Source organism: Pelobates fuscus, chromosome 3 (genome assembly GCF_036172605.1).
Source record: "Pelobates fuscus isolate aPelFus1 chromosome 3, aPelFus1.pri, whole genome shotgun sequence".
NCBI lineage: Eukaryota > Metazoa > Chordata > Amphibia > Anura > Pelobatidae > Pelobates > Pelobates fuscus.
In genome coordinates this window covers 341119744-341147283 of record NC_086319.1, presented here as the reverse complement: position 1 = coordinate 341147283, position 27540 = coordinate 341119744, and the positions used below count along the sequence as shown (strand labels likewise).

The 27540-nt window shown below is 42.8% G+C and overlaps 1 protein-coding gene across 1 annotated transcript in view; it reads right to left on the bottom strand.

The window, feature by feature from the left end:
- Positions 1–20048, bottom strand: part of LIPC (lipase C, hepatic type) — a 170312-nt gene extending 150264 nt beyond the window's left edge. The window contains exons 1-2 of the mRNA XM_063449119.1: positions 19969–20048; positions 19686–19801 (exon numbers count right to left, since the gene is read on the bottom strand). Of these exons, the coding sequence (XP_063305189.1) occupies positions 19686–19801; positions 19969–20033 (181 nt within the window). The 5' untranslated portion in view covers positions 20034–20048. The remainder of the gene's footprint in view (positions 1–19685; positions 19802–19968) is intronic.
- Between the last annotated feature and the right edge of the window lie 7492 nt (positions 20049–27540).

Sequence of the window (27540 nt, the reverse complement as noted above, 5' to 3'; positions counted from 1 at the left end):
AGCACTCTCACACACATCATCCACAGCACTATCACATTCAGCACTCTCACACACATCATCCACAGCACTCACACACATCATCCACAGCACTATCACACACATCACACTCAGCACTCTCACACACATCACACTCAGCACTCTCACACACAGCACTCCAACACACATCACACACAGCACTCTCACACACATCACACTCGGCACTCTCACACTCAGCACTCTCACACTCAGCACTCTCTCACACACATCACACTCTCACACATCACACACAGCACTCTCACACACACACATCACACACAGCACTCACACACACACATCACACACAGCACTCACACACACACACATCACACACAGCACTCACACACACATCATCCACAGCACCCACACACACAAATCACCCACAGCACCCACACACACAGCACCCTCACACAAATCAATCACACACAGCACCCTGACACACACACACATACTGCACCCCTCACATACACACATACTGCACCTCTCACATACACACAGAATCCCCCCGACACATTGCACCACACACATACACAATACTTCCAAACATATATATATATATACACACACACACTAGATTCCTTGTAAGCAAACACATACTACACTCCTAAACACACACTCTCTACAAACACTACATCACTTATACACACACACACCATAGCCTGCATGCACACTCTTGCTACATCCCCATATACACACACATTCTCTACAGCCCATAGCCACATATGCATTACATTACACCACAAACACAACACGCCTAAAATCAACCTTATAACACAATACCACACCACAATCAGCTCACTCTGCACACACACACTACCACAAGCAGGCTCCAAACACATGCACAATACTCTTTCCTGGCATTTTTGTCTCCTGGTCTCCATTTATAGAGACACCAGAGACAAGTTGCAAGGAAACACAGTGCAAGCATGTTATTAAAATTGCTTGCGCTGTGCAGAACAAATACAGGGCTTTTTTCTCATGCTAGAGCTCTTCAGCAGAGCTCTGCGCATGGTCTGTCCTGGAAGAGCATTGAACCAACATGCTCACTTTGAGAGGGGGCGTGTTTGTCATTAGTGATGACAAAACACCCTCTCTGCCCCGCCCCCTTCTTGGTGGGCCGCTGGGGTAAAAAAATGCCCGGGCCGAATTTTTTTCCCAGTCCGGCCCTGCCTATGTCAAACCACACAAACCGGTGTCGGCCCCCACCGTCGCGTCGGTGGATCAGATGGATATTAGCCCAAGCAGGTGTTGACTCTTCTTTTGGAGCGCACTCAGTCAGAGGAGCAGCCGCATCCTCAGCCTTTCGTGAGGGTAGCTCCCTCTCAGACATTTTGTCGTCTGTGGATTGGTCCAGGGAGTCTACCTTTCGTACATTCTATTTCAAACCTATGCCACATGCTGCATCTTTTATCATATAGGAGCGTTAAAACAGCAAATATGAAACCTCCTGTCTTGCCATAAAATTAGGGATTATTTTAGCTTTAGTGACTGAATAATCTAAATTGTATTAACGACAGGAGGCGAATATTTTCCCTCCCTTCTTTATACCAGCCCTAAGGTAAGTTACTACATATGTTTTACTCGATCTGTCCCACACACACTTATACACCATCTGTCATAGGTTCACGACACAACACTCTAACCAAGATTTAAAATTTTCAATATAATTTTACATGAAAGGTATTAAAACTGTTGTTCCTAATGTGCATGCCATAAATTGCATTCATCTAGTATGAGAACCTATACTCTCATATTTTTTTCCTCTATTTCCCTTTAGTGTGAAAAATACCAACACTTGGGATATATGGATTCATCAATCACGTTGAAAGTTTACATGGTTGACTACATCAGGACCTCGACTTAGTCCACAGTTCATAATAACGGTTTACATGGTTGACACTCGTACCGTCGGCTACAGCAAGAAAGAGGATATGGGAGGAGCTTGATGACATCATATAATACTGTTATACACTCTGATAGGTTGAATTGTTTTAAATTACTGTTAACTATTTATTTGCTGCTGGGAGGTTCAGTAAAGAAAGATAAGCAAATATTTGTCGTTAATAAAATTTAGATTATTCAGTCACTAAAGCTAGAATAATCCCTAATTTTGCCACATATGCTAACTTTTAAGATTTCTGCCTTTATTTTTATTTATTCATTGTTTGTTTTTTGGAATGTAATAGAGTCAAATTAAAGACCTGCCAATGGCCTTGGGTTATTATTGTAGGATTAACTTTTCAAATGATTTAATATTTTAGAATAAACCTTTAAAAAGATGTAATTTGAAAAAAAAAAACTACAAAACTACAAATTGCCCTCGCTACCATAGCATGACCTATTTTTAAAAAGACATTTCAGTGGCATAAAGATATTGTTTATCCTACTTCATAAAACGTATAGGTGGCGTGGGGGCACAGTGATTGTCCACTGTCAAGAATGGCGTAATTTATTCTCAATTGCTTAATTACTGTGTGCATTTACTGATGGCTGTAGTGCAAGCTATAATCTGCAAAGAGAACGTTGCATGGAAATTTTTACTGTGCGTTCCGACACTTGATGCACAGTAAGCTTCTCGCTTGTACTGAAGTTAAATGTCACGGTAAGCAAAAAAAGTTGCTGCGTGTTTTACCTCCCACAGTTACATCTCCCAGCTGATGTTAATTAAATATCTTACTATTTCTACTTTAGCGTCAGCACCTCACACTTGCTGCATAAAAAGGATTTTCACATTTCAATTTAGACATATATATATATTTTTAAATAGCTTTCATTCTATATACTGTAATAAAAATGTGAAATGATGTATTACATGGTACTTGATTGGCAGAAATATGCTTCTTGCTCTAGGTGCTAAGAGCTCATAAGAGACAATCTAACCTATGTAATACAGGGTTGGCCAAAATTCTAAATAGGGTTTGGGGAGTTAATAACTTTTTTATTAAGCCAATTTCAATGACATTACATACAATGAATGCTTAAAGGGACACTATAGTCACCAGAACAACTACAAATGAATGTAGTTATTCTGGTAAGTATATTCAGTTCCTGCAGTAAACACTGTTTTTTTTTTCAGAGAAAAGGCAGTGTTTACATTAAAGCTCAGGGATACTTCCACTGGCCACTCCTCTGCATGGAGACAGAGAACTTTCCTCATAGAGATAGTTACATAGTTACATAGATGCATCTCTATGAGGAAATGCTGATTGGCATGGGTGATGTTTGGCCCCACCCCACGCTCTCCTTGGCGATCTCAGCCAATCCAATGCTTTTTCTGTGGGAAAACATTGGATTGGCTGAGATGATCAATTCTGATGATGTCAGCCAAAGAGGATGATCGGAGGGTGAGGTCTGCACCTGCAGACCCATGGAGAGCTCGAAACAAGGTAAGTTTAAACCCTTTCTAAGGGAGCTAAGGGGAGGAAAGCCACCTAAATGGTGGCTTTAACATTATACAGTCAGGAATACATGTTTGTGTTCCTGACCTTATAGTGTTCCTTTAATCTATGGAGATTTGTAAGATAAGGTACCGAAGATGACATCTTTTTTTTTTTTTTTTAATTCTTTATTTTTGTAGTGCATAAGCTTTATACATTCGCTTGAGAGGTACCCCAAAGGCAGTCCTCCAGCGCATTATATGACATTTAGACATAGAGGTACAGGATTGAGCTTGCACATTTTTTTTTTATAAAGTTGAGTTATGCGGTATCCGATATCAATTGGCACTACTTAAGCATATTCATAACATAAAATTAACTAAAATAAGCTAACTTGGCAACGCTTAACTTTCTGCTCGTGGGATATGTAAGTAAGATGCTGTATCCAGCGTTATGATAATTATACGAGTAAACTATTGTGGTTAATTCCGTTTGAAGAGTCGCTTAAGGGGGTCACGAATCAATGTGAAACACAAGTTTTAGTGCAGGTTAGGCAGATTATGGGGTGAGTACAACAGTCACGATAGCTTTTTACATACGCCCTCTCAGAACTTTGCTCTTGAACATAGATTACCTTCAGCTATAGCTAACAAGGTAAAACGTATAGTATTACATTGGAAAAGAGAGTGGATGCAGGCTTAGACATTAACAATCGGTCCCCAACAGTTAACAGTAGTTTGCTACATCATATGTTAGTTACATCATAAAGCTTAACGTTGCACTCTTATGGTATAATGTGAACACACTAAAATAAACTAAATAAACAGGCCATGCAAACAAGTCTGACCGTAAGCTTAAACGGATGAGAGTCCTCATGTTTTCCCCCATTGTTATAGGCAAGTATTTTACTCCTGTGGAGACCAGGCTCCATGCTCCAATCATAAGAGTCACAGCCGAATAAGACAGGAGAGAGTCTGCGGGATCTGTAAATGCTTAATGATGAGGCATCCGTCCGTCCCTCAAGGAGGCAGCGAAAGTCATGGCACTTACTGGAGAGTCACTGGGGAGAGGACTGAGTCGGGTCTTTACTGTGTGTTCAGCCGACCCCCGCCACGGGTATCTCTGGGTTGGGCAGCCTAGTGGGGTATAGGAGACCCCCTTCTGTAGCTCTCCGCCTGTGGGCCCCTACCGCATCTGCCTTCCCCGTTTTCCGGTCAGCGTCACGGCCTGTAGCGTGGGTTCTTCTGTGCTGGGGCACCTCACCCTGGGTATAAGCTGCTGGGGTCATTTGAGGGCGGGTGAATCGGGCGTGCCGGTAGATCCCGCTTCGGTGTTTGGTGTCCAGGTTGCCTTGCTTTGTGTCCCGCCGTGCTGGTCTGCGGCTTATTCTGGAGACTCGAGGGAGATTTTCTCCAATGCGGCGGCGGATTGCCGGGCGGATCCATTCCGCTATTGCTTGCATCGCCTGTTTGAAGAGCAGTCTCCGGGTGCGTAGTTGCAGCCATATGCTGGCTCTGAGGCATGTGTAAAACTCGAGTGTATGCTTGGGGGGTTCGGTGAGTGCTCGCTTCGTTGTGGGCTGCTTCCGAGCCGCCATCTTTGTTGGGCCTTGCTCTCCCCTCTTTACTCTGGGCTTTTTCGCTTGGTCAGCCGTTTTTTTGGGGGTAGTCGCCCCCAGAGAGGACCGGGATATCCCCCGCCGGTCCAGAGGGGGGGGGTGGTAGGGCCGTGTTTAGTTGCCGCTTGTGAGGAGGTTCTGTGCCGGGAGATCGGCCGCTTCCCCCAGGCCTCAGGCTCCATTCTGGTATAGGCCGTGTGGCCGATTCAGACGCTGGTGTTGTTTTTCGACGCAGGACGGGCATCATTTTGTTCCCCGTGTGGTCCTGGTTCTTTTTTTGGGCGTCCTGTATAGGTGGCTTAGGTTGGGTAGCCATGAGGGTTGTTTTAACGCCTGCTGGTGCAGGAGCCCTCAGAAAGTGCGTCCGGCCATTTTGGCTGCAGGCCCCGCCCCCCAGATGACATCTTTTAAATGAGCTCCATTTGCAATCTTGCAAAGTCGGGTTCTTTCAATTGCATTGTTCATAACATTAGTTAATATTTGAGGCTCCAGCTCTCGAATTTCTTCACGGATATTCTCCTTGAGCTGCTCAAGTGTATGCGGTTTGTACACCCATTCCTTCAAGTATCCCCACAGAAAGCAATCAGGAGTCGAAATAGCTGGCAAATTTGGCGGCCAATTAATCTGGAAATTTCTTGTAAACGCTTTGCGTCAAAATAATGGACCTGCCATTTTCAAAATAAAATTCCGCTATTTTTACTTGTTAAAAAAATGACCCATGATGAATCTCCCAAGACTCAGTTGTAACATGTATCTACAACAAACTAATGTAACTACTAACAAAAAAGTTATTTACCTGTCAAATCCAACTCTGAAAGTTGGCTCACCCTGTACAATAAATTAATTTTGCTTTGCTTTTGCTTTTTTACTGATATATTGAATTTGAAGGTGGCAATGTGGGCTTTGCAATTACTGACAAATGCAAAGAGAACAAAATATTTCAGATCTTAAAATAATCATCTCTAGCATTTGGCATAATTTAAAATAACAGTTCATTAGAGAACACTGGAGATTTAAACTCTGTGACCTGTCTGTTCAAAGTAGAGTAAATCTGTCATCAAATCACTGCGTTTAGAGTGTGGTAACATGTAATAGCTCTGTAGGCCGTGTACAGATTGTGTACCTGTAGTAGTTTCAGATCAGGAGCTATTAGCATTGGAATCTTTGTGTTTCAGTGTTTGCTTTCAATTCTGGAAACATTTGCTCTGTGTTGGTATAGTGTGTCTGTGACTTTTGACGTGAGTTTCCTGGGTTCATAGATCAAAAATAAAATATTGTTTTTATTTTCATTATTTATATAGCACCATATCGAATGAGGATATTCAACACCATGCAACTGACATACAGAATAAAACAAAAAACGAGATGGAGAAGGCCCTGCTCAAACAAGTTTGCAACCTATGAGAATAATATCTATATAAAACATACTGCAGAAGAGATTACAAAAATGGTAAACGTATAAATCCTGGCGCAATTTAGAATGCAGTCCGTTATTGTCACTAAGCTGTGAATGGTCAAAATTGTTCAGGGGCTTGAAAATGTTTGGAAAAATAGCTTATTTGGAAGATATAATGTCCAAAATCAGCCAATTTTACAGCTTGGCTGTTTTGTCCTACAACTTGCAATCTCTTAATCAGATTTTAATAGAGTTTTATATGTGTAGAAAAGGGGTGCACTCAAAGATCTTAAATAAAATTATTTATTCAAATGTGTGAATCGCATCCAATAATGTAAGTGATTAATGTTTCGACCTGTACAGGAATTGTTCAAGATTAACAGTAATAGATAAATAGTGTCTATATATATATATATATATATATATATATATATATATAACGATAATATAAATTACCAATAATGTGCTTTCAGCAAATGAACCGAAAGGGAAAACCGGAAGTGCACAGGAAACAACGTGATAGACGTGATGACATGACTCTGATTCCATTTATGTCTATCATGTGGTTTCCCATGCACTTCAAGACTTTATAGAGGTCCCAGAGGCCAAAAATTTTTGGTTCGCGAACACCGAACGCAAACTTCCACAAATGTTCGCGAACGGGCGAACCGGGCGAACCTCCATAGACTTCAATAGGCAGGCAAATTTTAAAACCCACAGGGACTCTTTCTGGCCACAATAGTGATGGAAAAGTTGTTTCAAGGGGACTAACACCTGGACTGTGGCATGCCGGAGGGGGATCCATGGCAAAACTCCCATGGAAAATTACATAGTTGATGCAGAGTCTGGTTTTAATCCATAAAGGCCATAAATCACCTAACATTCCTGAATTGTTTGGAATAACGTGCTTTAAAACATCAGGTATGATGTTGTATCGATCAGGTAGTGTAAGGGTTACGCCCGCTTCACAGTGACAGACAGGACCGGACTGGGACAAAAATTCAGCCCGGGCAATTAAAGGCAGAGCAGCCCACTATTAGGGGCGGCGTCAGAAAGGGGGCGTGTCATGTCACCACCACCAAATGAGTATGTTAATGTCACGCTTCTCCAGAGCATCCAGTGCTCTTAGATGAAGTAAATGCCATGTTGTTTCTTTTGGGGCGCAAGCATGCACTGTGTTTGCTGGCGATTTGTCTCTGGTGTCCTCAATAGTGGGATACTAGAGATCAAAACAGGAAAAGGGCTGTTAAAGCGGCACTGTCATGCCGAACTTACCTTTCCTCAATCTCTTCCTCTTCTCCCCCTCTCTCGGGATCTGTTATTCTTTTCTTCCTGTCTCCTTTAGTTTTCTTTAAAACCATAAGACAAAGTAGGGACTCTTTGTCTTATGGGATTCCTCCGCTTGACCAGCTCTGACCAGCGGAGGAGCAAAGTGTGCTTCATTTCCGCTGGTCAGAGCAATTTTCCCATGATCCCTAGCTTTCCTCCCTGTTCCCACAATGCTTCCTGTCAGTATTGCCAAACGTCCTGTCACTTAGACAGAACGCCGGCAAAACTGCCGAATTGCATCCTAACAGAATTCTCCATTGGTGTTAGGATGCAATTCGGTACTTTGTTTGTATCGGAATTTCATTCTAATGAATGAAACTCCGATCCTATTCATTGCCGCGGCTGCATCTTGCAGCCGCTTAGTAGATAACTCCCTAATTCCCACGGTATCAGGGAGCTATCTACTAAAAGGCTGAAAGACCTGAATTGGTCTTTCAGCCAACTTTACTAATACTAAGTAAAGATTACTTAGTATTAGTAAATAATATGCCCCTACTCGCTATACCGCGAGTAGGGGCATGTCTAGTAAGCAGTGAGCAGCCTGTGGCTGCTCACTGTAAAAAACAAAAAACAAAAAAAACAATAAACACCCCCCCTCCCCTGCGCGGGGTTAAAGATTGGGGGGGGGGACCTACTGCCCCCCCCCGGCCCCCACCCCTGCGCGGTGGGTGGGGGCCCTAATAAAACAATAAGGGGGGGGGGACCTACTGCCCCCCCCCCGGCCCCCACCCCTGCGCGGTGGGTGGGGGCCCTAATAAAACAATAAGGGGGGGGGGACCTACTGTCCTCCCCCCCGGCCCCCACCCCTGCGCGGTGGGTGGGGGCCTTAATAAAACAATAAGGGGGGGGGACCTACTGTCCTCCCCCCCCGGCCCCCACCCCTGAGCGGTGGGTGGGGGCCCTAATAAAACAATAAGGGGGGGGGACCTACTGTCCTCCCCCCCGGCCCCCACCCCTGAGCGGTGGGTGGGGGCCCTAATAAAACAATAAGGGGGGGGGACCTACTGTCCCCCCCCCCCCGGCCCCCACCCCTGAGCGGTGGGTGGGGGCCCTAATAAAACAATAAGGGGGGGGACCTATTGTCCTCCCCCCCGGCCCCCACCCCTGAGCGGTGGGTGGGGGCCCTAATAAAAACAATAAGGGGGGGGGACCTATTGTCCTCCCCCCCTGGCCCCCACCCCTGCGCGGTGGGTGGGGGCCCTAATAAAAACAATAAGGGGGGGGGGACCTACTGTCCTCCCCCCCGGCCCCCACCCCTGAGCGGTGGGTGGGGGCCCTAATAAAACAATAAGGGGGGGGGACCTACTGTCCTCCCCCCTAGCCCCCACCCCTGCGCGGTGGGTGGGGGCCCTAAATGAACCCCCCCCCCATCAAGGTGACTAGGGGTCCCAAGCCCCTAGTCACCCCCCACCCAAAACATTCTATCCCCTACCTACCCCCCTCACCCTAAAAATAGTGAGGGGGGAATAAAATAACTAACCTGTAAAAAAAAAAAAATTAAACTTACCATTTGACGTCTTCTTTTTTCTAAATTCTTCTTACTTCAGCCCCCCAAAAGGCCAAATAAAAATCCATAAACCCGTCGCACTTTTAAAAAAAAAACAAAAAAAACCGAGCGCAAACAAAAATTAATCCATCTTCACCCATGGAGGGCACGCCGTGTACTGAGCTCCGCAGGGCGGGTCAAGGCTTATAAAGCCTTGCCCCGCCCTGCAATTAGGCTTAGAACACAATGATTGGTTGGTTTAAGCCAATCACAGTGCTCTGTGTCATTTTACAAGCGTGGGAAAATTCCAAAGAACTTTCCCACGCTTGTAAAATGACACAGAGCACTGTGATTGGATGGATTTCAAACCATCCAATCACAGTGCTCTGTGTCATTTTACAAGCGTGGGAAAGTTCTTTGGAATTTTCCCACGCTTGTAAAATGACACAGAGCACTGTGATTGGATGGCTTGAAAACCATCCAATCACAGTGATCTGTCATTTTACACAGCGTGGGAAAGTTCTTTTGAATTTTCCCACGCTGTGTAAAATGACACAGAGCACTCTGATTGGTTTAAACCAACCAATCATTGTGTTCTAAGCCTAATTGCAGGGCGGGGCAAGGCTTTATAAGCCTTGACCCGCCCTGCGGAGCTCAGTACGCGGCGTGCCCTCCATGGGTGAAGATGGATTAATTTTTGTTTGCGCTCGGTTTTTTTTTTTTGTTTTTTTTTAAAGTGCGACGGGTTTATGGATTTTTATTTGGCCTTTTGGGGGGCTGAAGTAAGAAGAATTTAGAAAAAAGAAGACGTCAAATGGTAAGTTTATTTTTTTTTTTTTTTACAGGTTAGTTATTTTATTCCCCCCTCACTATTTTTAGGGTGAGGGGGGTAGGTAGGGGATAGAATGTTTTGGGTGGGGGGTGACTAGGGGCTTGGGACCCCTAGTCACCTTGATGGGGGGGGGGGGGTCCATTTAGGGCCCCCACCCACCGCGCAAGGGTGGGGGCCAGGGGGGGAGGACAGTAGGTCCCCCCCCCTTATTGTTTTATTAGGGCCCCCACCCACCGCGCAGGGGTGGGGGCCAGGGGGGGAGGACAGTAGGTCCCCCCCCCTTATTGTTTTATTAGGGCCCCCACCCACCGCTCAGGGGTGGGGGCCAGGGGGGGAGGACAATAGGTCCCCCCCCCTTATTGTTTTATTAGGGCCCCAACCCACCAAGCAGGGGTGGGGGCCAGGGGGGGAGGACAATAGGTCCCCCCCCTTATTGTTTTTATTAGGGCCCCCACCCACCGCTCAGGGGTGGGGGCCGGGGGGGAGGACAGAAGGTCCCCCCCCCTTATTGTTAGGGCCCCCACCCACCGCGCAGGGGTGGGGGCCGGGGGGGAGGACAGTAGGTCCCCCCCCCTTATTGTTTTATTAGGGCCCCCACCCACCGCTCAGGGGTGGGGGCCAGGGGGGGAGGACAATAGGTCCCCCCCCCCTTATTGTTTTTATTAGGGCCCCCACCCACCGCGCAGGGGTGGGGGCCAGGGGGGGGGACAGTAGGTCCCCCCCCTTATTGTTTTATTAGGGCCCCCACCCACCGCGCAGGGGTGGGGGCCAGGGCGGGAGGACAATAGGTCCCCCCCCCTTATTGTTTTATTAGGGCCCCCACCCACCGCGCAGGGGTGGGGGCCAGGGGGGGAGGACAATAGGTCCCCCCCCCTTATTGTTTTATTAGGGCCCCCACCCACCGCGCAGGGGTGGGGGCCAGGGGGGGAGGACAATAGGTCCCCCCCCTTATTGTTTTTATTAGGGCCCCCACCCACCGCTCAGGGGTGGGGGCCGGGGGGGAGGACAGAAGGTCCCCCCCCCCTTATTGTTAGGGCCCCCACCCACCGCGCAGGGGTGGGGGCCGGGGGGGGGGACAGTAGGTCCCCCCCTTATTACCATTTTTTTTTTTTTTTACAGTGAGCAGCCACAGGCTGCTCACTGTTTAGTGGACATGCCCCTACTCGCGGTATAGCGAGTAGGGGCATTGGGGAGATTTTAATCTCCCTTGTCCTATTATGGGGGTCATATTGACCCCCATAGAGTGAGGGGGGACATGGGGGGCTTAGGAAGTGGCGAGGAGCACTGCTCCCTGCCGCTTCTGTCTTTACATATTACAAGGAGGGAGCTGCACGCCGGTAGCTCCCTCCTTGTAATAAACTGAACGAACAAACTAACACTGATACACAGTGTTAGTTTGTTCGTCTGATTTTTTCTATTCATTCATTCGTCTGTCTGATGAATGAATGAATAGGTGAAATTCCCGTTCGCATGTCCAGGTGTTTCACTGGGCATGTGCGGGAATCTCACAGTCTGTCTAGTGTGGGTAGATGACGTGTCCCACAGGGACTTCACCTACCCACACAAAGATGGCGGCGCCCTGAATAAAGATCGGGGCAGAAGATAAAGAATTAAAAAGAGGTAATGTGGGGGGCTTAGGGGCATTTGGGGGTGACTAGGGGGTCGATTGGATGTAGTGGAGGCGGGAGGGGGGTTAAAAAAAAAACGGGATTCGGCATGACAGTGCCGCTTTAAAGTGGTGTGCATGTGTGGGGATGTTCCCAGTGGTGTTGTATATGTTTGGAGGTTGCATGTGTGTAGAACAGACTTTTTGTGTTGTATTGTGTGTAAAGGGGACTGTTTGTGGCGTACTGCATGTGGCTAGGGGCTGCAGTGTGTGTTTCTGGGTTGTAATGTATGTGTGTGTATTTATATAGGGCCTGTGGACTGTGTGGGCCTAGTGGATGTAGTGTGTGCATGTAAAGAGCTGTACTGTGTGTTTGTGAGTGTATCTAGGGGCTCTAGTGTGTGTATGCAAATAGGAGCTGTACAGCACATGTGTATAGGTGCAGTGATGTTTGCATAGGTGGTGTAGTGTGTACAGGGGGTGCGGAATATGTATTTATAGGGGATATAAATTAGTGTGTTTGCATGCAGGAGGTGTAATGTGTGTGTTTAAAGGGGCATAACGCATGAAAGTGCAGGGAGTATGTATGTTTAGGGGGTATAGAGTGTGTATGTGAGTGCCGGGGGTGTAGTGTGGATATAGGGCTATAGAGTGTGTACTGTGTGTTAATGCAGGGGCTGTAGTGTGTATATAGGGGTATAGAGTGTGTTTGTGTGTTAGTGCAGGGGGTGCAGTGTGTTTGTGTGTTAGTGCAGGGGGTGCTGTGTGTTTGTGTGTTAGTTCAGGGGGTGCTGTGTGTGTAGTGTGTTAGTGCAGTTGAGCAGTATGTTTGTGTGAGTGCAGGGGGTACAGTGTGTGTAATGTGTGTGCTAGTGCAGGGGGTGCAGTGTGTGCAATATGTTTGTGTGTTAGTGCAGGGGGCAGTATGTTTGTGTGTTAGTGCAGGGGGTGCGGTGTGTTCGTGTAGGGGAGGAGTATGTTTGTGTGTTAGTGCAGTGTGTTTGTGTGTTTGTGTGTTAGTGCAGGGGGTGCAGTGTGTTTGCGTGTTAGTGCAGTGTGTAGTGTGTTTGTGTGTTAGTGCAGGGGGTGCAGTGTATTTGTGTGTTAGTGTAGTGTGTTTGTGTGTTAGTGCAGGGGGTGCAGTGTGTGTGTGTGTGTAGTGTGTTTGTAGTGTGTGTATGTGAGGGGGGTGTATATAGTGGATGATATGGCCATACATTATTAATTGAAGAATTAAACAAAAAAAAGTTTAAAAAATAATAATACCATTTACTCCCCCCCTTTTAACTTGGCAGGGGAGAGAGGAAGCATTCACATACCTGGTGGTCCAGTGAGGGGGGCCTCGCCACGCACTGATCCCAGGTGGTCCAGCGGCAGCTAATTCAGTCTGTACCCCGCAGGGTACAGACCATGTTTCTCTCCCTCTCGCGTGCGCTGGGTTTTCAGAGCGTTGCCACGGGTTACCATGGCAATGCTCTGATAATCTCGGAGCTCGCGAGAGGAAGAGAAGGAAGCTGCTCGGCGCTCTCCCCTCCGGCCCATGATGAGTGACAGGACTCCATCTTGGGGCCAGTGCTGCCCTGCATGGGCCGGCAAGAGAGATCTCTTGATCTTTCCTGCCGGCCTCGGCCCATGGCCATCGCGGCCCACCGGGCATTTGCCCGGTTTGCCCGATGGCCAGTCCGGGCCTGGTGACAGACCAAACTCCCCGTTTAACGCACCGCAAACAACCGCAAACAGTCCATTTGCACAACCGCAAACTCCCCATTTGCACAAGGTTGGATACCAAGCTAGCCATGTCCCGTTCCTTGTCCTCACTGATGTCATTGAAGGTATGTACTTCCCCCCAGCCACGTACAACACCACGGGTACCAGATAGGTGACAACGAGCACCCTGGGATGCCTGTTGTGGTTGGTCTTCCTCATCCTCCTTAAAGCGACATTCCTCTTATGACTCCTCTTCCTCACAATCCTCTTCCAGCGTTGCCGCAGGTCCAGCAAGCGATGCTGATAAGGCTGTTTCTGGTGGTGATGGTGACCACAACTCTTCCTCTTCCTCTTCACGCTCATCTACGGCCTAATCCAGCACTCTTCGCAGGGCACGCTCCAGGAAGAAAACAAATGGTATGATGTCACTGATGGTGCCTTCGGTGCGACTGATTAGGTTTGTCACCTCCTCAAAAGGACGCATGAGCCTACAGGATGTCAGAGGCAGACACACAAAAAAATGCCACACTGCTGAGCTCTGCAATGACGGCATTCTGGTGGTGGCAACAGCATGCGTTGCTTGGCGTGCTGTCTGGCTGACCCCTGGTGCCGATGCATGCTGTCTGACTGTGCCACTAGCTCCTTGCGACGACCTCCCCCTGCTTCCAACTCGTCTCCTCCTCCTCTCTGTCTCCCCATCCGAACTTTCCCCCTGTTGTTCTTCTCTTCTAGCGGGCACCCACGTGACATCCACGGACGCATCATCATCATCATCATCAACCGCTTCACTTGTATCTGACAACTCAGCAAAGGAAGCAGCAGTGGGTACAACATCATCATCATCACACCGTACGTCCATGTGTGTAATGCTGCCTGACTGAGACATATCCCTGTTATCTACATCCTCTGGCAATAATGCTTGCGCATTACTCATTTCTACCAACTGATGTGTAAATAACTCCTCTGACATACCAAGTGAAGCGGCTGTGGTGCTAGTGTTGGTGGTTGCGGCAGGCGGGCGAGTGGTAACTTGAGAGGTGCCCGAAGCTAAGCTGGAGGAGGATGGTGCGTCAAGGTTCCGAGCGGAAGCTGTAGAAGATTGGGTGTCCTGTGTTAGCCAGTCAACTATGTCCTCAGAACTTTTCGAGTTCAGGGTACGTGGCCTCTGAATACTGGGCATTATTCTAGGGCTAAATGGAATCACAGCACCACGACCACGACGGCCCCTGCGGGGTGGCCTGCCTCTGCCTGTCATTTTTTTTTCGATTAGGGGTACTATGCGTGCAAGCTACTGTGACAACAGATATGAGTGGCACTGTGCACTGGATTAAGTTGGCAGAGTAGACGCTGTAGGCCTGACACACGCTTGCAGACAACTAACTGCTATTTAATCTATTACAGTCAAATTTCTAGTTTTTTTTTTTTAAATGTACACTACTGTTACACCAGATATGAGTTGCACTGGTGTGACACTGTGCTCTGGCAGGCCCTGAAACGCACACGTGTGAAGGAAACTGACTGCTATTATTTCACAGTCTAATTTCTAGTTTTTTTTAAAATGTACACTACTGTTACACCAGATATGAGTTGCACTGGTGTGACACTGTGTCCTGGCAGGCCCTGAAACGCACACGCGTGAAGGAAACTGACTGCTATTATTTCACAGTCAAAAAAGTTTTTTTTTTTTAAATGCAAGCTATTGTGACACCAGTGAGTGAGTGGTGGCACTGGGCAGGCCCTGAAATGCACACGTGTGAAGGACACTGACTGCTATTATATTACAGTCAAAAAAGTGTTGTTTTTTTTTAAATGCAAGCTATTGTGACACCAGTGAGTGAGTGGTGGCACTGGGTAAGTGGGCACAGTATACGCTGTGAGCCTGACACACACGCTGACAGGCAGGCAACTGCAATTAGATTACACAGGAAAAAAAAAAGCAGACTGATGTTCTAGCCCTAAAAAAGGCTTTTTGGGGTGCTGTCCTTACAGCAGAGATCAGATGAGTCCTTCAGGACTGTAGTGGACACTGAATACACTAGCCTTGCTATCAATCTCCCTATTAAATAAGCAGCGGCACACTTTCCCTCCTCTCACTAAGAATGCAGCTTCAGAATGAATCTAAAATGGATGCTGTCCAGGAGGTGGGAGGGTCTGGGAGGGAGGGTCTGCTGCTGATTGGCTGGAATGTGTCTGCTGACTGTGAGGTACAGGGTGGGTGAAAGTTTACTCAGTGATGACGAATAGGGGGTGGACCGAACATCGCATATGTCCGCCGTCAGTGGCGAACGCGAACAAGCTATGTTCGCCAGGAACTATTCGCCAGCGAACCGTTCGGGACATCACTATTTATGTTGTATAACTTTTGCACAAGACCCACGAGTGCTTCCATTTTATTGGTTTATATACATGCATTACTGGAGAAGCAATGTTATGGAGTGCTATCTATCTATCTATCTATCTATCTATATATATATATATATTTTTCTCTCTCTCTCTATTTTACACACTATCTCTCTATTTTACACTCTCTCTCTAGATTAACAAAATATAGATTATAATACACACTGTAGAGTGTTTCATTGCTTTTTAGCATTTCTTAAAGAATCTATCTTTAGTAACCTCTTAAGAAATGTAATTTGTTTTCCAGCAGTGTGCTGTGTTCTAAGAAAATGAAAGATATATTTCATCATTTACTTTGGTATTGGGAACAAAGTGCACAAATATACCACCAGATTATTATGAATAAATAAACGTCAGGAAATGTTATTTTTTTCTAGCTGTTAAGGCAAAATATTCACCACACGTCAGATAATTACAAGTTACTATAACTAGAAAGAATGTATGTATTTTTGGCTGGATGCAATTTTCTTTGCTATATGCAGTGTCTGTCTGTCTGTCCGTTTTGTTATTTTTTCTCTCTCACGCTCTATTTATCTTACTAACCTCCATATGTCATGGTATATCATGATGAATGTTTGCAATGATTCTCAATCCCTATATCTGTCAATATTCATTTTTCTTAAATAAGAAAATATAAAATGGTTTCTTAATTTTTAGCACTGGTTCATTATGCCTCTTTGGTCTTGGGAAAACCTATAAATTTGTTGCAGACACATTTCTCCATTTAATACTTTTTTCTCATATGGTCACACGGCAGAAAGATCGATGTATTCATTATTTATTGGGATTTTCTATGTTTAATATTTAATATTGTGCTCACATTATATTATCATTATGTCTGAAATAATAATATACGCCATTGGTCTTTCTTCTCCTTCCTTCAGAATATGCATAATTAGTATCCTGCATATTGAACCAAATGGCAGAAAAGTTGGATGAGCCACTATTACTTAAAGTGGCACTGTCACCAAAAAATAAACTTTATCTAATCTAATTCTGTATATCTACCTGTGTCTGAATCTCTTTTTATTTTCTTTCTAAGCGCTCGGGTTTTTTATAAAATACACAGAGAAAATTAGGGACTACTTTTCCTGATGTATAGAATAACTTGACAAAATCACAATCAATCCAACAAAATGGGCAAACAGCAAGCATCGTGGGAATAGGAGAACAAAAATGGCTGCCCCAGGTATTGAGATCCGGCACAAGGAAGAAAAGATAAGAAGTATGGGAAAAAAAAAATTGCAAGGGAGGGAGTAAGATCATTAAGATACAAAGGGCAAAAGTGAAAAAATTGACAGGTTCACTTTAACCCTTTGCAGTCCTATGTCGGAATATATCCAACAAGATATTTTACCTCTTGCGGTCCAATGTCGGCTTATCCCTGGAGAGTACCGCCGATCCTCTGTGTCGGGTGCCGCATATGTGAGCATCGTGCTCATTTTCTGCACCCGGCACAGAGGATTGTCAACTCTCTCTAGGGAAAAGCCGACATTGGACCGCAAGAGGTAAAATATTTTGTTGGATATCTTCCGACATAGGACCACAAAGGGTTAAGCTTTTTGTTGTGTAGGACACAATATAAGGAATGTAATAGCTACTCCATAGGAGTTACTTATTGGAAGCTGCCATATAGAGAAAGATATACTGGTCAGTATGCAATACATTACAAGTTCTGTAAATTAAAATAAAATAAATCAGAAATAATTAGTTTTAACGTCTGCAATCTTCATGCAAATAATAATTATATGTATTCTGTATATATATATATTTAGCAAATTTAATAACACATTATGCAAATAATTGATGTAACCAAAGTAGTATATTTTTCTCCTTTACACACTAAAGTGCTATACCATCAGCAGACGCACTGTACTGTTTTAAAGGAGAGACTAATTAATATTTCATTTTGGTGCCTGGATGTAAGGTTTCTGGGCTGTTGCTTATTTCTATACAATCTCAGCAAGCTACAAAAGCCACGGCTTTAGATAAGTGCCTGAACAGGCATATCTTTCCATAGAAATCTCATTTGCTATTCTAAGCTCTGACAATTTTTATTTTTTATTTTTTTTTAAAACCGCTCAGACTATTTCAGCTTTAGCCCAGAGACTGAATTATGAGCGGAAAATGCAAAATAGTTGATCAGAAGCAGAAAATTGCAATGTACTGAAAATGCCACATGGGAATAACATTCACAGACATTAGAATAATACTTAAATAAACTTCAAGATGTGATTGTTTAAAACTGGGCCCACTACTTGTTCACTTCCTTCGCTACTTTAAAAAGAAATATAATGACAAAATAAGTGGTGCTCAATGTACTTTTACCAAGAAATGCACTGTACTTAATTTAAATACTCCAAATACAGAATATGCATATGAGACTTAATTATATATATATATTTTAAAATGTACCATACTATAACAATCAATTACAAAGAACGGAAAATCTTTTGTTTACAATTTTGCATGTCCCTTTAAATGTTAAAATTCGGGCGGTTGCCAACAGACAAATCTGCTGTGTACACACGATACAAACACGATAGATATGACACTGTTTCTGACCTTGAAACATCCATTCTAAATCCTGGCTCTAATAATTTAGTTAGATAGTCTGGCTTATCTAACTATGCTTGTCAAAGTGGTCATGCCAGTCCTTCCATTGGTGGCCTAACTCTGCAGCACTCTGATGTTCTGTGCTGAGTCCACTTTGACTCTATGGAGACACATTTTATTATCAAAGAAATGCTGGAACTTCTTTAGAACCTCGTTTGACAACAATCAGGTTCCTGACAAGATCTTACAGGTAAAGGAACTGTCTTGTCTTTGAAATTTACATCATCGATAAAACATTGAAAATCACCTACAACTTGTGTTAGCAATTATTTTTTCGTGTGATCCTAAAAGTTAGTCAATGACATCATCATTTATAATCTAATCAACAGTCTCTTAAATATGCAAGCCTTAGGAATTAACCTGAAATATCTTCAAACTTGGCATTGCAAATACATATTACAGGATAACATTGGTAAATCCAAAGTAAAATATTTAGCAAGCTCCTATATATTAAGCACACGCTAATCTTATTATAGGATGTTTATAAATTAATTGTTCTACAAATATCTCCTGCTTTAATAGCATAAACACCAATGTTATTGTATATGCCAAAAAGAAAATTCTTGAGAACTTAAAAGGTTACTATAACACTTCCCCCCCCCCCCCCCCCCATTCCTTTTTGGTCCTTCTAACTATGTCCATCTCGTTTTTCTTTAAAAACTCTGCAAAATAAGTTCTAAATGTACCTGGAATCCAAGGTCGGACAACACTCCACCTGCTGATTGCATCCATCACACAATGCTTTTGTCTTTTTCGTTGCATTGTGTATTTCTGCCATGCTCTATACTTTCAAAAAATCTAATATTTTTTTGAAAACGGACTTAGAATGTTTAGTAATCTTTCAGATGTACTTTTTTTTAAGGCAAAAAGCAATTAATGTTTTTTTGTGTTTCTTTTTGCCTTAAACCTTTCTAACCGGAAAACATTCCATTTTTAAAAGCAGAAAACTACTGTTAAATGTACCAAGGCACAAAAATAATTGTGCAAAAATAAGAAACCTCCCCTGCATCACAAGCAATTTTAGTTTAGTGCTATAATTTATGACTTTACGTAAACCACTAAATATTATCATTCTCATAGAGGATGGAACAGTAAGCAGTCATTCCTGGGATCACAGAAGTCATTCCCTTAAAATAGAAGAAATGTTACGTGGATCAAGAAATTGTTTCTAGTTCAGCAGCCAAAAACAGCATAACGTTCCGAATTTAATCTAAACACATATCACATGAATTTTTTTTAAAATGTACTCTTAGGGATCTTCAGAGCAAGCAATCGTACATTATACTAATCATTGTTTACTTACATTTTTGTTTTCTTTTTTGTGCCCATGTTTGGTTGGCAAACAGTAATATCAGCAGGAGCGAGAGCAGCCGAATTCTGTCCATGTTGACCAAGGCCTGAGAACTGGATGCGAGAAGTCTGTGTGTAGCCAGAAAAAGGGTGATGTATCAGTCAGAGCACAGAAACTGTGTTAACAATTAACTTTTAAACAAATAGCTTTAAACTTCGTTTTTTAAAACCCCTGTCTACTTTATGCTTTGTATTCAACATTAGAAAGTATTCTTCAATGTAAAAACTGAGACGACCTGTTGCAGTAAAAAACTGCTACACTAATGAGATATTGAAAAATATGCCAAGCTTTTTGAAACATGGCATTTGGTCACACGGGTGAATGGCAAAACTCCAGAGCAGCATTGCTTTGGTGTGTTTGCATTGTGAAATGGCCAAGTGCAGACAAGAAATTAATAAATAATTATATTTGTAAGTATTACATAACTATGATAAATATCTCTGGGGTCCATTCCCACAAGTAGAAAGTTTTGAATATTGAGAAGATAACTGCAAGAGGTTAAATTTAAGAAAAAAAAACTTTTATTTTTCAATCTTGACTAATTACCATAACTGTGTAATTACCAACGAAAAAAAAGTTACCTGCGCTCTCTCCTTAATCCCTATGTATATTTAAACAAATGGAGATCATTTAGTAACTCCAATGGCCACTGGAGGGGATGCCCGCCTGCCAACATCAAGGCAGACCCCCCTAGATAGGTCCTATACTGATAATTCCCTTATCAATTACCATTCCGATGTGAATAAGCCTCTTTATCTTTTGTGGCGTAATAAATATATTTTTTGTCTATATTATATTATATAGTGGGTATATTCTCATGTCAAAGCAGGTATCGGACAAATGGCAGATCAAAATATGTATATTGAGTATTAAATTGATTTGATATAAAAAGTTCATAAAATATTTTTGTATAATATTTATTTATTATTTTATATATTATTTATAATTATTTGGAAATATATATTATTTATTTCTAAAATATAAAAAAACAAAAAACATTACAGTTATTGAAGGCTTCCCCTTTCTGCACACTGCTAGGTAATTATCACTGAAGATCTAGGGCAGTGATGGCGAACCTTTTTGAGCCCGAGAGCCCAAACCGCAATACATGTCAACTTTTTTCTTTTCCATTGCCAACATGGCAATTAAACCTGAATACTGAGGTTTAAGTTTAGAAAAAACAACTTGTACAGTTGTCTGAACTATTTAACATCTTTTTAACAGAAGAACACAACAACAGAGAGTTCAATTATAAAAATTGTAATAATGATATAAATAATAGATAAAATTGAGCTTATATTTATTAGTATCTCCAAAAAATTGAATACATACACTCAGACTGCTGAATACAGTCGCAGACTACTGAACACATTCACACACCGACTGCTGAATACATACACACACCGACACACACACAGACTGATAAATACACACACAGACAGTCTGCTGAATACATACATACAGTCCGCTGAATACATACATACAGTCCGCTGAATACATACACACAGTACGCTGAATACACACACACTGGCTACTGAATACACACAGACTGCTGAATACACACACTGCTGAATACATACACTGCTGAATAAACACACTGTTGAATACACAAACAGACAGTCCACTGAATACACACACACTGGCTACCGAATACACACAGACTGCTGAATACACACACTGCTGAATACATACACTGCTGAATACACAAACAGACAGACTGCTGAATACACACACACACACATATTACTGAAAAAATACAGACTGTTGAATACATAAAGACTGCTGAATACACACAAACACACACACACACACACATACTGCATTGAGGGACCAGTGTATGCATTTGTGTGTAAGGGTGTGGAGTGCTGTGTGTGAAGGGTGCTGTGTGTGTGTGTCTGAGGGGTGCTGTGTGTATGTAAGGGGTGCTGTGTGTGGGGGGGGAAGAGTGCTGTGTGTGGGGGTAGGTGTACTGTGGGGGGAGTAGTGCTTTGTGTGCGGGGTGCTGTGTGTGTGGGTGCTGTGTGTGTGGGGCATGTTGTGTGTGCTGTGTGTGTGGGGGTGCTGTGTGTATGCGGTGGTGCTTTGTGGTTGGGGGGTGTTGTGTGGGGAGAGGAGTACTGTGTGGGGGGATAGGGGTGCTGTGTGTGGGGAGTAGGGGTGCTGTGTGTGTGGGGGGGGGGTGGTAAAGATACAATAAAAAAAAGATTGAGGAATCTTTATAACCCCCTCCCTTCTTCTGACCTTTGGTGAAGGAGTGGGGGACACAGCCAGCCATGGTGGTCCGGTGGTGGTAAGTATGTGCCTGGCTGCAGCTCTCCTGTCCCCCGATGCAATGCTATGTGGAGCGTTGCCGTGGTAACGCATGACAACGCTCCACACAGATTGCTTGCGGGAGGACAAGAGAGTTGCTTCCCAGATCCCTCCCCCTGTCTCCAGGTCCTCCCAACATAAAAGCAGATTAAGCGCCTGCCATTTTGGGCAGGTAGGTGAGCCCTCTCCCCGGGCATCCTATGGCTGCGTGCCCACAGTCAGCGGCCCCCTCCCCCAGCGACCTATGGCTGAGAGGGCTTGGCATGCCACAGGTTTACCGTCACTCATCTAGGGTAATAATTGTGGGGAATGTAATCTCCTACATTGTCTCTTTGCAATGGATTATATACAGGACATACCATAAGGAAGCTAAGGATGCTATCTACAATTGGGAACATTCTAACTTAAGCCTTGATTTGATATTTTTGGTTGTTTTTCCACTTATTTAATATTTTTGGATAAACTTTTAAATTAATTTGTTCAAAATATGAAAGTATCAAAAATATACAATAAAAAATTACTATAAAAAAACATAATATAAAAAAAAACATTAAATATCAAAACCATACATATTTTATACTTTTCAGATGATTAAATAATTGTAAAAGTTTGCCAAAAAATATTAAAACATTTGAAAAGCTTACTCCAAAATATTAAATTTAGGCTAAAAGTTTGTTTTTTAGGCTTATTTAGGCCTTTTCAATTCAATAGAGATTGGTAAGAAAGATTGTTAATTTACCTGGACATGGTTATGGTCTTATGCACTGTAAAACAAAGGGGTAATACTAATCAGATCACACATTAGTCATTTATATTACTCATGTTACTAATTTAATATACAGGGATTAATCAACAAAGGTCCAACATTTTAACCAATTTTGATGTTGAATGCTTTAAGAATAAAGACATATTAAAAGCATTGATGACACTGTTGGAAACAAATATGGAATACAGTAAATTAGGGGTCTGCAAGACCACCAAATAAACAAGGAGGTAGCTCTAGTGATGCATGCCAATCGACCAGACCTTTGAAAAGCATGGGGAACCCAGGACATGTTTCCCCTTATTCCTATACCCTCTGTCCAGTGTGGTAGAGGGTTTCATAACCTCTTCCTTCATTTTGTGAGATTTAGGAAGGAAAATGGATATGGTATTTAAATATACAGCAGTCTTTTTACATGTATAAACCTTGTACAGACTGAGACTAGCCAGTGTTAGTTGGTTATAGATTTGTGACTATATCCAACAGATTCACTGCTAATGAAATGCCATCTTGGGTTTATCTCAAAGTTGACTAGTGTACTCAATGTTAAACAAGTAGGTATCCATTCAATTCAACATTAACACATTGGGAGTTCACTCAATCATCTGACCAATTAAGTTGTTAGTTGCAAAAGATCTGTTATAAAAATGTGTGACAAAATGTGTATGGGAGAAGGTATAGAAAATCACACATAACGTTCAGATGACTTGTGCTGTCTATGTGTATAAGAAAATGTACATAATCTTACGGAATTATAGAATTTAGGAAGGAATAAACGTGAATCCATTTATGTAAGGATGATCGACAATAGCTCTATTTACATGTCAATATATCTTAAGGAAAATAATGACGACAAGACAAATGTATTCAATCGTCTATCAGAATGGGGTTTAGAGGATGATTGTTTGCAAGAAAAATAATTTGCCTTTGTAAAACCTCTATCATTTATTAATGAGTGCTTTCAAAGGAGTTCATTCATCATTTACACAGGGTTTGAGACTAAGCCATTGCTGAGTTATACGCAATTAGTTTGATGTATGATGAATTGCCAATAATTCATTTCAGGAAAAATTTGGGAAAGCCAAATGGTAAATCTCATCGGAAAAAAATGAATCTATATATTTTTAAAATGTATAAAATAGTTTTTATATATAATTCATTTATCATACAAAGGATGTGATAATAACACAATTTATATACTATAAATAAAAGAATAAAAAATAAATAAATGCAATTTTCCTTTTTTCCCCCTCTTTCTTTACATTCATTTTTTTTGTAAATACTTTAGATTTTTACTGTGCATGAGTATACAAGTAATCTTACAATGCCACATCAGCAGTAATAGACGATGTGGAGTAGCATTTGCAGAAACAACACATTTTTGAGAAATAAAATCAGGTGAATAATCACAATATATAATATGTCAGTAGAGAAGTAACAGAATGCAAAATTTTAAATTAGGTTGCACTAACCGACAATAATGCCACTGGGGAGTGAAAGATCAGCAGATAAAGAGAATAACTTGGGACATAGAAGATAAAAAATATATAGGCTGAGAGCTCTGGGAGCAGGTATATCTATATCTCATTGCACTGGGATGCCACTGGATTGGATTACCCTATGCCACAAAGAGACCATACCTGAAGGCCCAGCTCCATGCCAGTACTGCTGCTCGCCCCACTGACCACCATATCGATTAGGTTCTGTTGGATGTCATAATGCAGGAAATGTGGTAGTCCACAACGCCACTTCTTCTCATTACTTCCAAGTATGGACATTTCTGAGATCTAATGGGTTAAAATAGGAGAGAGAATGGAAGCAAACAAAAATATTAATCTAGAGGTATGGTTTCTTAAACATATGTACAGACAATCCAGATAAGCAGCACTTTCCCTTGGACTCTGGTCCTATAGCCGAGCTATTCAATTATATTATTCCAAAGAGCTATGCTATGGACTCAAGGGACTTACTTAGAAAGCTAAAAAATGTTTTCAATAATACATTTTGTTTTAAGACCTTCCAGTGCGTAGCACAACTCTCTGGAATGTTATGTATGTATAATGATCTGCTCGTTGTTTTAATTGTCAGATAATATTTTAGAATTCCATAATCTACCGACGGTAAAGTCATTTGTGCAATTATTCCCAGTAATGAATGGGGAATAATACACATTTAGATCAAATCAGGTACATATGTACCTTAGTGAGTTTAGTGGGAGTTATGTTCTATGTTTGTGCTGCATTCTGTAGTCTGAATATATGGTGTGACAGTATGCAGAGACATTTAAATCGCACTCCCTGGTTTTCTCGTCTTTCACCAGACACAGCCCCCAAAGAGCGCCCTCACTCCAACCCACCCGGTGACCAAGCCTTGCAGAGAAAACTATGAGTCTCCTAGCAGTCACTCTCTAAACCTTTAACCACCACCTCTAATCAGAAAAGGATTTCAATGCAGTTTTTAAAAACACTTATTTTGTCGTTTGCAGGCTCTAATTGAGAGAAGTATATGTATCTTCTACACACTGTAGCCTTAGCAGGAATTGGATAAGATTAAATCTAACATGTTACTGGCAAAATAAATGTGAGAGTTGTGTGACTGCATGTTATTGAGCTAGGCAGTCCGAGAGAAGAATCTGAAGGTGTCAGTGCTGAAATGTTGATGGATACATTGAGTGTACATTTTATTTTATTTCCTACTCGTTTTAAGGTATTTATGTTTCTCAGTAACTGTTTTTTTTTCCCTCTTAGCATGTTCTATGGTTTCTCATATTTTTGAAATAGCATGGTAAATATTAAGAAACTTATATTTAGGTTAAATTTATATTTTATCTTTTACCCATTGCATGCTTGGCAGTAGAATGAATAGTTATTAGAACTTTATGTTTTGTTTGTTTGGACTTTGTTATTTGACATTACACAGAATTAACTCACCTGTCTGAACCTAAACAGATGGAGAACTCCACTGAGAATAATTAAATATACCTATGCTTATCACTGAATTAAATCCTCATTAGTGAAAGTGAGAGAAAAGCCAAAATAAAAACACAAGACTACTTGTCAAAGAGAGAAAGATTATTATTCGTCCAAAAAGAGGAAGATTTGAGTTAAAAGGGCTCCAAAGCACTTCACCTTAATGCATTGATTTTAAGACATAATAATGCCTTTACAATTTTACAGATGAAAACACTGACGTTTCTGAGAAATGGCACTGATTTAACTGTTTAAAATGCCCCCAGTGGTTGTAAGACTGTTTGCCACTAGGGTCTTTCAGGCCAATATAGATTCAACAATTGGAATGCAATTTATGCAGATAGCGGACACTGGTTGTGTGCCCAGTGTTTTTCTATTAGAAGAATGTTATTCAATTATTCTCATGGAAAAGCATTGGATTGACAGAGTGCAGTGATTGGAACGCTTGTGCTGTATGTCTGCAACGATTCTGTATGAGAAGTATTGGACTGGATGCAGATCATCGGGCTTGCCGATCTTCAGTGTTTGCATGCAGACGGTGGAGACACTGAATATCAGTGCTGCACACTGTGCAACACTGCCCCAGGAAGCACCTTTAGTAGCCATCTAAGGAGTGGCCAGTGGACTTATCACTAGGCTGTAATGTAAACACTGCATTTTCTCTAAAAAGACAGTGTTTACAGCAAAAAGCCTGAATTGCCTTTCTGTTTCTCAATCACACATAGATCATGCCTTTCCTACCCTTCAGACATTCTCCCCAGCTACTGACCAAGAGGTGGCTGCTCTTCTTTGCTCCTCTCGCTCCACCACTTGCCCGCTCGATCCTGTCCCATCTCACCTTATCAGATCTCTCTCCACTTGTCTCGTGCCTTCTCTAACACACATCTTCAACTGCTCGCTCTCTTCTGGCATCGTCCCTGCTGACCTTAAACATGCCACTGTAGTACCTATACTAAAAAAAAACTCCCTCGACCCATCCACCCTCTCTAACTACTGTCCCATATCCCTGCTCCCTTTTTCCTCAAAGCTTCTGGAAAGACTTGTCTTTACCCGTGTGTCTCATTTCCTCAATTCCAACTCTCTCCTTGACCCCCTTCAATCTGGCTTCCGCCCTCTCCACTCTACAGAGACTACCCTTATCAAAGTTACTAACGACCTAATCGCAGCTAAATCCAAAGGCCACTACTCCATACTAATTCTTCTTGACCTCTCAGCGGCCTTTGACATCGTTGATCATGCTCTCCTTCTTCAAACTCTTCAATCGCTTGGTCTCTGTGACTCTGTCCTCTCGTGGTTTTCCTCTTATCTCTCCCAACGCTCATTCAGTGTCTCTTTTTCTAATGATACCTCCTCCCCTCGCCCTGTCTCGGTTGGAGTCCCCCAGGGCTCTGTCCTTGGTCCCCTTCTATTTTCTCTTTATACTGCCTCTCTTCGCAAACTTATTACCTCTTTTGGATTCCACTATCACCTGTACGCTGATGACACCCAGCTATATCTCTCCTCCCTGGACCTCTCCCCTGCCGTCCTGCAACGTGTCACTGCTTGCCTTTCTTCCATCTCTGACTGGATGTCCTCCCGCTTTCTGAAACTCAATCTCTCAAAAACTGAGCTCCTTGTCTTTCCTCCTCCTAATACTGATCCTCCTCTTTCGCTCTCCCTTCAAGTTTGTGGTACCAACATCAGTCCATCCTTGCAAGCGCTGTCTTGGCGTCATACTTGACTCTGGTCTCACCTTTGAGCCTCACATCCAGCATGTTGCCAAATC